The 13,106-nt window shown below is 33.7% G+C and overlaps 1 protein-coding gene across 1 annotated transcript in view; it reads left to right on the forward strand.

The window, feature by feature from the left end:
* Positions 1-13,106, forward strand: part of Marf (Mitochondrial assembly regulatory factor) — an 82,062-nt gene that overhangs the window by 59,759 nt on the left and 9,197 nt on the right. The window contains exons 12-13 of the mRNA XM_089255907.1: positions 11,796-12,016; positions 12,135-12,287. Coding sequence (XP_089112033.1) covers positions 11,796-12,016; positions 12,135-12,287 — 374 coding nt within the window. The remainder of the gene's footprint in view (positions 1-11,795; positions 12,017-12,134; positions 12,288-13,106) is intronic.

The following is a 13,106-nucleotide window of genomic DNA, read 5'->3' on the forward strand; positions in this document are numbered from 1 at the left end:
TTGAAAATGACACCTTTGGACCCTTTCCTTGTAAAGTCACCTGTGAAGGAGAGTGGACTCGTCACATCCACCTTTGAACCAAAAAGGCTTGCTGCTTCAGTTAGTCTTGGAAATAGTTTTTAAAACAGCAGTAGGCGGAAAACAGCGATTGACCACAACGATTATACTAATGTTGCATTTGTTCTCCAAAATGGTGGATTAGTTTAGCCTTGTATTTCAAGTAACTCTATGTTCAAGTTCTGGGACTGTCTCTCTAAAAAATAATAAAATTTAAAAATTTCTTTATAAATTTCATGCACATTGTATTATATGACAATTTATATATTAAATAATCAAATCAAATTTATTCATTTCATATATATAGAAAAATTAAAATGAATTTATTAAAAACATATTTATAATCTAGAGCAGTATTTTCCAAACTTATTCAGTCCATTGCCCCCTTTCCAAATTTTCTAATCACCCTCTTCCCTGGAAGTAACGTTAAAAATTCACATAAAAATTTTTAGATGCAGTAATGAATTTTCAATTTTTTTTGCATCAATGTGTTTTCCTGCAACAGAGTAGTATAAAGAGGGTTAAAAATTCAAAAACAATTAGAAGATTACAGTAAACTTCATTAAAAACATAAAAAATTATGTTTGTGTGAATTAGAATTTTATAATTTACAAAGCATATGCATATATTTACACTGATTGCAGTCAAAGTAATATTCGCATCATACTCAAAAAATATCTATTAGTTATAAAATTATTTTTAAAAAAACACAGACTACAAATAGCAATCTTAATGGGAAGGGTGCACCTGATGTGCCGTCACTATTTGTTAATGCTGGACTATTTTACTAAGCAGCATTCTCAAATCCCCACTGTTGAATATTTGTAGTTGATTTCGATTTTTGTTGAAAATGAAAATATGGCTGCATTGAAACGTCTCTCACCTGAAAATTTTTTGCTGCATTAGAATCTCTCAATAATAGGCACTAACAGGACCAAAAATTTTCTTCGCTAACGAGGAATGTCTGTTAATGGGGAGTAAAATAATCAGTAATATATCTGAAGTCCTGTTGATATAATTCAAAAAGTGTCCGGTAATGGGAGGTGTCCGTTATAGGAGGTTCCACTGTATATCCCATAAAGTTGAGGTATAGTATTTGCTTTTGCAACCAGAACATTAATAAATAGCCATCTTCAAATTTGAACTTCAGACCCTCTTTTAATGCTATTTCTGTCAATTTTTCTTGTAAATGTGATTTTTATTATCGAAGATTGAAAAAAAATTTAAAATTTTTATTTTTATTCTTTTAGTTTCCCTCTCCCCTCTCTATTTTCATCTGCACCTCACACATTCCTGAAACAATTTAAACTAGATTTAACATTTGTTACCTACTCTTATGAAATCACATATCTGGAAATTTTATTTTGCACAAAACTATTCCCACAGACGCATGTTGGGCTTAAGTGTTCTACTTTTACATGGAGCATCAAAAAAGGTTTTGATGAGTTGAGTTCCGGTAAATGCATAAACCTTCATTGATGATAAAATTTAGCCAATCCTCATTACTCAAGTTCAAACAAAGCCACTTATACCTGGCTCAGTTTGAAATATTTAGAAAAAAAATTCAATTGATGCAAACTACTCTTGATTTTGATTTTATAGTGACTGTCTGAGAGAGCATGACTATCCAATTGGAATTAGTGTTGTTGTAATGCAATGGATCACATAGGTGCCAATGCTTCTGATTTACCCGGAAGCCGCCTGATTTTTCAGCCTTATTAAAATCTTCTGGTCAGAAATCAGATTCTTCTAATTTTTTGTATCTTCACAGATAAATCCCTAAAAGTCCCCAAATTGTGCATTGTTTGAATAGAAAATCCCAAAAGAAAACTCACCACAGAATACTGCCAAACAATCATTTTTTTTTTTCTGGATTTATCCTTATATTGTCATAAACAGTGCAGATGCAGATAGAATTCTTGATAAGCATGAGTATATAATACCACCCAGGTTAAGTCATGAAAATCGGTCAATATAGGAGGATTTGGTAACATCAAAAGTTTAAAAAAGAAAGTGTACTTATGATGTGGATTCAACGAACATTTTCTTCCACATGTTGATAATTTCTTTTCTTTTTCGTATACCATCAAAATTACAAATACAAACAAACACAAAGGCCACAACAGGCAAATTTCCCAACAAGGTTGCTAAATTGATCGGTATGTTTGAACCAAATGGATTACCACCCATTGTGTCACTAACACTTTCGATATGTGATTTTAATGCAAAAATTTATTTATTTTTATTTATATTATTTATACAATATTGTTGGCCCTTGGGCCTATACAAGAGGATGCGATTGAGAATGACGAAGATATTGTTTGATATTGGTAAAAAACTAGTGATAGTGGGAGATTCAACAATAGAGCTTGGGAGTTTGTTCCATTCACCAATGGTATGAGGAAAGAAGCTGTATTTAAAGCAGTCAGTGGAAGGAAAAATAGGTTTTAATTTAAGGGAATGGTCGAGTCTTCTAGAGATGTAGGATGGTTTGGCTGAGATACCAGAAGTATCTATGTTGAACTGACCATGGAAAATTTTATAAAACAATGTTAATTGAGGAATGAGACGAAGAGTAGAGAGAGGGAGGAGATGAAGTTCATTTTTAAGTTCGGACACAGAAATGAAAGATGAACAGCAGTCATGAACAAATCGGGCAGATTTATTTTGAATTGATTCGAGTTTGTCTGTATTACTGGAGGTGTAGGGGGTCCCAAATTTCAGCGGCGTAGGAAAGGACGGGGGAGATATAAGTTTGGTAACAAAGAAGTCTGATATCCTGAGTAGAGTGTTTAAGATTGTGGTGGAGGAAGAAAAGTTTGTTAAGACACTTCTGGTAAATGTAGTCGACATGTTTGTTCCAACGAAGGTTGGCTGAAATTATCACACCGAGGTATTTGATATGAGAAACTTGGGATAGCATTAAATGATTGATGGAGTAGGAGTATTCAAGAGGAAGTAGTTTACGGGTGACTTTCATGTGAACTGTTTTTGAGATATTCATTAGCATTTGCCATAGGGAACACCAGTCAGCGATGGAAGCCAGGTTATGTTGGAGAAGTTCTTGATCAGATTGATGGTGAATGATACGGTAAATTACACAGTCATCAGCAAATAGTCTAGTGGTGCAGTTGAGGGATTGTGGAAGGTCATTGATATAAATTAGGAAACGTAACGGGGACAGGACCGTTCCTTGAGGGGTCCCAGACTTTACGGGGTGGATGGTGAGTTATGATCATTAAAATGAACAAACTGTTTACAGTGTTTTAGGAACGCTTCCACCCAATTAAGTAGTACGTTAAGGCCAAGGCATGAGAGTTTGAGGAGAAGTTTATCGTGAGGAACTTTATCAAAGGCTTTGGGGAAATCTAGGAATATACGATATCAGTTTGTAGGTTTTTATCAATGGCTTGTCGTGGATGAAGAGGGCCAGTTGGGAGGTAGTAGAGAGAGATTGTCTAAAGCTGTGTTGGTTGGAGAAAAAAAGCTGATGGAGTCTAAGTGGATACAGATTTCTTTTGCTACAATATGTTCGATGATTTTACAGCAGGAGGAGGTGATTGCTATTGGTCTGAAGTTAAGGGGATTGGAAAGTGGACCCGATTTGTGGATAGGAATAATTTTATTGATTTTCCAGTCGTTCGGGAGGGTAGCAGAATTTAGTGAAACATTGTACAGGATTAAAAGATAGTCGGCGACTTCATCAGCACAGAATTTAAGAATAGAATTTGGGATGTTGTCGGGCCAACAGAATAGGGTTTCAGTTTTTTCAATAGTTTTAGGATACCTTGTTTGGAGAAGGATATTGGGGGTGAGTTGTGGATAGAATCAAAAAAAGAGTATTGGGGAGGAGAGGGGTCTATTGAGAAAACCGAGCCGAACGCTAAATTGAATTCGGCAGCCATCTGTGAAGGAGAAGATATATATTTTTCTGAACTTCTAAGGGAAGTGGGACCAACAGATTTAGGTCTAAGGTAAACTCCAGAATTTTGTTGGATTGGTTTTTAGTAATAGGATAAGGAATGAGAGAGGTATCTGGACTTTTGGACGGAAATGAGGTTTGTGAGGTCTCAGGTGGAGGCTGAATTTATGGATTTGAGTGAATTGGATTTGTTGGTTTTGTATTTGAAAGCGATTCGGCAGATTTTCCTCTTTAAATGAATAATATCTCTGGTGATCCACAGATTAAAAAAATACTTAAAAGAAACTTTTTTAGTTTTAACTGTAGCTAAGCATTTGTCTATAATACATTTAAAAGAGGTCCAGAGGGTGTGGATATTGTTAGAAGAGGATATGGATAGCAAATCATTGAAGTGAGAGCGAAAAATATTTTGCATAAGTGAATAATTTGCCTTGTTGAAATGATGTTTAATGGCGAGGTTGTAGGATGGGATAGAGTGGCGAAGGGAAAAGTTAATGTGTGACTGGGATATTATGGTCGGAGCAACCCTCGAAGATGGAAGTGGAAAGGATTGAAATACGATTGGAGGTAGCAATGAGATCTAAGGTAGAGCTGGAGTAAAGGGTGGTTCTTGTGGGTTCTAAAATGGATTGGACCAAGTTAATTTAAGGAAGATGTCTAAAACTTTGTTATTAATTCTGTGATTGCCGGACAGGGATTCCATATTTTTCCAGTCAATGCCAGGAAGATTCCAGTCTCCGGAGATAATAATAGAATGTGTATTGTAAAATTTTTCAAGAATAATTTCCAGTTGTTCAAAAAGGTGGAAATCAGAAGAGAGAGGGAAATAGACAGAAAAGATGGCAAGTGGGGCACAGTTGGGTTGAAGCCATTCGGCTCCGACAATTTCAAGTTCGGAATTTAATAGAAATTCAGTTAAAGGGATATAATTTTTGAAAATAAGTAAGCCCCCCCCCGAGAGTTTCTATCCTTTCAAAAAGCATTGTAATCAGGTGGCAAAATATCGGAATTAGAGATTGTATTATTTAGCCATGACTCTGTAACACCTAGAAAATGGGGATTATGGATGAGTAAGAATGTTACTCAATTATTAAAGAAAATGGGGATTATGGATGAGTAATTATATTACTCAAATTCAATATAACTCGTCTATAATTCATATTCCGGCGCTTCCACACAGATGTTATCCTTAGGTTTAAGTAGTTCACAAACTTATTAAAAAATATTTCCATTACTGAAGTGTTCCTCAAAGTGTGCCTTGTGGCTCCTAGGGGCATCACCAACCTCTATTAGGGGCATCACGATGAGGTGTTGGCCATTGATGCTTGCTTTAGTTCATTTTACTGTATTTAATACTGTTTATTTCTTGAACTGAAGTACAATAACAATGAGGTTGCAAATCGCAAGCAGGGTATGAAATTTATGATTTAGATATAAATCAGTTTCCTTAAGATTAAAATTGATGTTTTTTGTAAATTTAGTTTTAAATCATTACCATAGAACCATTTTTTTAATCAATATCAGATCGTGACCAATATGAGAGTGTCAAGATCACCACATGAATACATTAATACAGATTCATCGGCATAAGTGATCATGGAACCAAAAAATTACAATTTGCATAAATCATCAATGAATATCAGAAAAAGCAAAGGGTCCAGTATAGATCCTTGTGGGACTTCTGTATTTATTTGGATATAATGGCTTAAGTTATCCTGCATGTTGACTGGCTGTTCATATTTGGTAAATATGAGGTGAACCAAGATCTATATATATGACCTCGAATATCAGCCGAATTAAGTTTTTAAATGCGAATATAATGGTTTATCATCACACAATTTATCAAACATCATAATTTGTAGATGTGGATTATTCAGAGTGCATACCTAACACCTGGCATCGCAAATTACTGGCGAAACATTGATCTTAGAGGCATACGGTACTTCCAATTAGAAAAAGTATCCCAACAATGTGTAGAACTCAGGGGGTGAACTATCTCTGCGGTCCTTAGTGGAAAAAAAGTAGTTGAGCGCCGAAAAGTCCTTAGCTGGCCAGTAGTTCGACTTTTCGATACTATCTCTAAGCTAAGGACTTTTTTTTAGTAGTTACTTAGGACCGCTGCTAAGGACTGCCTAGCACCAGTCCTAAAGCAGCAAGAAAAGTAGTTCACGGCGGCCATCTTGGAAAAGAGGAAATTTCGTCTCTGGCCGCGAGTTCTCGCTGTGATATTTAGTGATGAAATATGCTGTTTTTTTTTTCGAATTAAACAATTTTTTACGATAATAATGACAGATAAAACTTAGATTATGTCTTCGATGTCATCAAAGTTGAAGTGATTCATCATTATATCCTGCAAAACTAGATGTTGACATCGGCGATCGAAGCCACGACGAAGTGCTAGCATGTTCATTACTGAGGTAAGAATTATTTTATTGCTATCGAACTATATAAGAAGAGTGTTTAGAAATTTTCTTAATATTTTTTGTATACTTTGGATTGTATTGAAAATATTTACATGGCAAATGAAACAAATCTACAATTACGATAATATCAGATTGAAATTTTACATTCTATGTTTTTTGCCGTATTAATTTTTTTCAATGAAAAATTATGTCTAAATAAATTGAGCATGTGTGTAAATAAATAATTTGAATATTGTTGGCACAATAAAAATTGTGCTTGGATGACTATGCTATGAATAATCGCCTATAAATAAGGAAATTGAATAATTTTAATTAATAATAATCGCCTATAAATAAGGAAATTGAAAATTTGTGTTTTAGATCAACCTCCCTTCAATGCACAAAGTAACTAATAAGCTACAATTCATTGATAATAAATTATAGCACCTAAATGACAAAAAATTTAATAATTTTTTTGTGATGAGTAATGGTGAAATTGAAATAAAGCATGGTAAAAATTGGCAGTAATGTTAAATATTAATTTTTGTAAAACTCGTGCACTAAAGGATTGAAATATAGATTTGATATTTTGAACTGTTCAAATGAACAATATTGTAATACTTAGTGGAAGTTAAATTTTGAGAAAAAAATCATGTGCCACTTCCTGAAAAATTGCACTCTGTAACTCGCTATGAGATGAGGAATATTTAATAAGGAATCATTATATTGTTTTGTTGATAAGAAAAATGAAATTCGTACAATGGAACTAAAAAACAAAGTTGGAATTTCAGGCACAGTTTTTATTGAGGTATATACATTATAACTAGAGGAAGCAGATTAGTGTTTGAAACGTATTACTACTTCAGTATTTGGGTTATGGCCTTGCTGTGTGTGTTCAAATTTAATTTTTTGCCAAAAATTGTTTTTGATTTTGTGTGTATGGGTAAACACAGAAAACAAATTTCCATGTCGAATATTTAAGAACTTTAAAATATAACATTTTGAGATGTTATGGAAGTGAAACTTTTAACAAGCATTTATTTTTTAACAATGTTGTTAGTAAACAGCTGAGAGATTATATATATATTAGTGTATATACATTTGTGAGACTTTTCTAACTCTGAAAAATTTTGTTTCCCAGGAACTTGGCTGTAGGTAGCTACGAAGTAATGTGAAGGTTTTTAAGGTTACGAAACAATTCTCCCAGAGCAAACAAAGGTAATTTTAATTCTTTGTATTTGACTTTGAGCAACAGTTTCCATTATTATTTTCATGTAAAATAAAATATTTCCATGCATGATTTAATGACATAAATTTTAACAATCATCATTTTCACTGATTTCATTTGTATCAACAACCCTAGTGGAACAAATACAGTCGAACCCGATTTAACACCACCATCCCACCCACAGAATTTTGACGTTGTATCAGATCATAATCATAATAGCGTTTCGGAGAGGCTGTATTACATAAATTCACATGTTTATTAAGAAATGTTGTATTTCAGTGTCTTATTTATGTTGCACCATGATTAAAATAACCTATTTTATACACATTCAATTTTAAGTTGAGAAAATTCATAAAAATTGTAAACTGTACAATCACTTGAATATTTCTCAATATAAAACTCAACAGAAACATACTTCCCTCTGAAATTATTGTAATTTCAGCGACACATTTTATATGTGCAAAAACAAAATAAGCAAGGGGGAAAGGTGGCATTGTTTTTAGTCCATACCTTATTGGTTTCTCTCGAGAAATATCTTGCTATGAGTAATTATCTTTATAATTATTTTTTCAGATACTATTGAAAGAACAACTGTTTTTGACATAATTGAATTGAGGAAATTAAGATAGACGATTTCTTAATGGCTACCTATACCACTCAAAATTTGACCAGTGCAAGTAAAAACATGTACTGTTGAAAAACTTGTCTTGGCTATATAAATGAGAGGGAGGACATTAAAAAAAAACTTTTAGAAGCTTTACTAACTGAAAAGCAATATTAATTCTTTGAAAAACGTGTTATATTTACTGATGAGCAAATTTTGTGAATGAAAATATTAAAACAATATACTTGACGACAAATAATATCATACTTTTTAACTAGTGAGACCATACAACACTGCAAAATTTCTATGTTAATTTAAATAGGGGTTCCCCAATCCACAAGAGGTTGGATGTGTTTTAGAGCAAAGCTGAAAGAGTAGAGTGAAAATATATAGTAAGCTGCGTGCCAATAGGTTTTTGCACTTCATCTGTCTGACCAAAATTTTAGGGTAGAAACATGGCTCGAAAAATTGAAAAAGGCGCGGGCCAAATTTTTTGGAAGCCAAGCATATTTTTAGAAGAAATAATCCGAAGTAAAAAAAAATTATATTCAACTTTTTCAGCACTTAGTGATGATCTTGACATGTTGGAAGATTCAGACATAAACTCCAAATATTTTATGATCTGCATAGAAAATTTTAGGTGTCAGTATGAATTTTTTTTTTGCAATGTTGACTCTTAAGATTTCGGAGCTCTTAAGATTTAGTTGCTCCAAGCCCTAGGTAAATACATCTAGACATGAACATGTGCATCTATGTGGAACGCCAGGCCTCCCTTGCAAAACACAGTTTATACATTTTGGATCCTACTGTGATAAAATGGTGGCGAGACGACTCAATGTCGACTAAGTGCTATTGTGCATGAATTATCTCTACTTATACAACTAAAGACTGCGTTATAATTTGAAATAAAATATACAGTACATTTAAATATTGATAAGCATAATAAAAGTGTTTTTTTTTCTTCCTCTTTTTAATTTCAGGTAAATCAACATTTGAAGATGCAGATGAAAATTTATGAATCTTAAAAAATTATATTCTTGAAAGATGCGATTTCTAAGAAAAGTACAACCAATAAATTGTGATTATGATAACTCTCTATGAACATATGTTTGAAATAAAATGTTTTTGTATGACAAATCATATGTGCAAGTTGTTATTTAATTCATGTTTCTATTAATCAATTTCAATCAATCATTCATCTTCTAATCAACTCAAATGAAATATATTGTCAAAATGAAAGTTATCAGGTGAAATTATTTGTTGGAAGCTAAATATGAAACAGATAAATTGATGAAAGATCTTTAATATAGACGTATATATATTTTAAATATTGAAGTATTCACTTCCATTAACAGGTAAGTGCTCATTCATAGAAAATCGTGTTCTGATATTTTTTAATACTGAGGAGAAACCTATAGTTTAAAATATAGAACTACAATATGCAGCAAGGCAGTTAATTCTTTTAATTATAAATTATCAATAATTTAATATTTTAGTTGCTCCGAAAATAATTTGCAATTCATTGTTTCAATGAATTTAAAAAGGAATAAAAATGGATAATAAAAAATCATTTTTAACAAATTGGTCTTAAAAAAAAGTGGCACTCAATATTAAAAATAGTATTCAGCTGGGGCCTCAAGTAGGGCCCCCGAGGCGAATTGGGGGCCCAAAAATCTATAATTATTTTGCATAATAACCCTTTCAAGAAGAGCCCCCCCCCCCAAAAAAAAAAGGAAAGTCTGCCCGGAAAGGCACACTACGACCGTAGGCTCAACTAGTGCCGGTAACCTTAAAGTTTTGCATTTTGTTGTAAGAATTTTCTTTTTTTCAAATTTTGATTTCATCAGTATGCGACCCACTTATATGCCGCTGGGGTCCCAGATACTCGCTTTTTCAAGTATCCAAAAGTGGGATCCATGAGCTCGGACAAGAAAAATACAGAATCTTATTCTAAAAAAAGTCGCAAGATGAAAAATGCAACGTCTCATACGTTTACAAAATAATTAAACTAGCTGGCGATGTTAGAGTAAAAAAAATTGCAAAGCACAGGTGACAAAAATGTGTGGCGAGTCCCTCGGAAAAAAAAGTTTGTTTACAATCAGTTGTAAACATGAAATCGCTGCCACCACCCACTGCGGAAAAACGATTGTTAAATAATTAGTAGTAGTTGTAGGCTTCAAACGGCATCCCGATTGGTTAGCGATCTGTTACTCTCGAAACCAAAAATTTTCTCTCCCTCTAACTACTGTTTCACGTCACGTGACCTTAAGGACTGGTAGTTCATAGTACCTCTTAACTACTAGTAGTTGAAGCGGTCCTTAGCTGCAGTCCTCCGACCGGTAGTTCATTAGGACTAGTAGTTACTAAGGACTGCAGAGATAGTTCACCCCCAGATGCACCATTCATATTGCAAGGGGTTGTATAGTTATTAAAATAAAATAAAAATAACTTCTTATATGGACACCCATGTTCTCAAAAACCCAATTAGAAAGTTATCCTGTCTCTCCTGAGGCCAACAAAAAATTGTTTGTTTTTAAGTGCATTATTCACTGAAATACTTGAATTCAAAAATCTGAGAAAACTTGGGGGGAAAAAGCAGCATAATGAGAAAAAAAACATTTTCCATTTAAAAAAATTAGTTTAAAATGCCATTTTGAATTCAAATATTTCAGCGAATATTGCACATAGAAACTCGAGGACATGGCAACAACTTTCTAATTGGGTTTTTCAGCACAGGGTGTCCATATCAAAAGTTAATCTTCTTATTTCAATAACTGTACAACCCTTTGCTATATGAATGACGTATCTGAGGTCTATTTGGATACTTTTTCCACTTGGAGGTATACCTCTATGATCAATGGTTCACCAGTAATTTGTGGTGCCAGGTATTAGCTATGCACCCTTTACAGAGCTGCCTATTATCTCTATAGCTTTTTTTTTCTAAGCGGTTAGATTGATTCCATCATTTGAAGTCTGACAATAGCAATATTAAACCTACCTCAAAATATACTGTGCATGAACAACCTGCTCTTTTCCTTGTCATGAAGGTACAGCAGAAATGGCAATAAGATTGTTACCACAAGAAGTTCCCCCACAAAGGAATTAGCGCTCTGAGGCTTATTCAAAAATATTGAATGCTGTCATTCCAGATTCTGCAATAAACTGTATCTTCTGGTCTATTTTAACCCTCGCATAAAACTGGCTCAAGAAATAAATAAATAAATTATAGTGTTTTCATTCAACTTTTTCCATTCAACCATTAATTTTTTTTTGTCTCCTCGTTTAGCGCTTTGCCTATTGTCACCTTTGCAGTTGTACATAAGTATGCTGATTTCACTGGCAAATCATTAATAGTAGCACTAGAGTATGTTGGATGGGGAAAACAGCCCTAGAACTTATAAAAACTGTGTGTGCTGAATATTTTTTCCCTTTCTTTCCAAGTGCAAAATCATCTAATTTTTCATGGTGTTTTAATTAGTGCATTTTTATAGATACACAAATATCTGTTATTCTTCATGTAAAAATAGTTTGAATTATATGTTTAATATTATCATCTACAGATCAAAACCTTTTATGTTTTAGATCGAATGGCAGCATTAATACCGCAGGAGCACAGGCAACACATGCTCAATATATTACCACGCCACAGCTTTGAAGTTCTCTACCGCTTGAATTGTGATAGCCTGTGTGCAGATTTTCAGGAGGATCTAGAATTCAGATGTTCATTAGGACTAATCAACATTGCTCGATTTTTTCTTGGACCAGCTCGAGCGCAGAAAGCTTTTGGAAGAAGCTATGAATCAGTAAGTTCAATCTTATTTTTAATACTAATTTTCTATTTAGGTTGTGAATCATGTACATTTCATCCGCATCATCAGAAACTATAACTTTTATTTTTTTATTTTTAATCTTATTTCCAAGGTTTCTTGGCCTATCCCCAGCACTCCTCAAACACCCAGCAATGAGATTCGAGCTGTAGATAACACACCCGAATATTTACTAGCAGTTCAGAAACTGGCTTTGTCATCATCTTCATCACAGACGGCTATAGGCGTTATGGCCATAGGAGGCTTCGTGAGTACTTCTTTCCTTTTTTGTAAAGTTTTCTTTTTCCATATTTGCTATTTGAACTGTGCTGTCTGAATATGTTGTTGCTGACTTAAAACCTGCCTGATTTAGAACTGTTTTTGAATTATCATTACGATGGATCCTGATGAAGTGACCACCTGGCTAAAGTGCTTGCCATTTTTGTTTAAACAAAGAAAAAAAAATCCTAGCTTTTTAATATAATTTGCAATACGTATATTCCTGTAAAGTGACCACCTGTCTGTGTATAGCAAGGTGTCTACCCTCATGGACAAGTCATGAAGTCAATCTCAGAAAAGTCATGAAGTCAATCTCAGAAAAGTCATGAAGTCAATCTCAGAAAAGTCATGAAGTCAATCTCAGAAAAGTCATGAAGTCAATCTCAGAAAAGTCATGAAGTCAATCTCAGAAAAGTCATGAAGTCAATCTCAGAAAAGTCATGAAGTCAATCTCAGAAAAGTCATGAAGTCAATCTCAGAAAAGTCATGAAGTCAATCTCAGAAAAGTCATGAAGTCAATCTCAGAAAAGTCATGAAGTCAATCTCAGAAAAGTCATGAAGTCAATCTCAGAAAAGTCATGAAGTCAATCTCAGAAAAGTCATGAAATGGCATAAGGTGGCGGAAGTCAAGAAAAAGTCATGAAATAAGAGAACGTCGTGATTTTTTACAAATCAGCTTTCATCTTTTCCCTACAAATTCCTGTGCTTGATTTATTAGTGAAAATCATGGACGTTTATGAGCTACCTATCATGAAAGCCCTATAGATTCCAGTGAGAGAATTGGTGGTTTGCCAATTTCTCTAAATAA

This window comes from Pholcus phalangioides, unplaced genomic scaffold, assembly GCF_987345545.1.
Source record: "Pholcus phalangioides strain wild (caught in Gottingen) unplaced genomic scaffold, Ppha-v1.0 ptg000172l_1, whole genome shotgun sequence".
NCBI lineage: Eukaryota > Metazoa > Arthropoda > Arachnida > Araneae > Pholcidae > Pholcus > Pholcus phalangioides.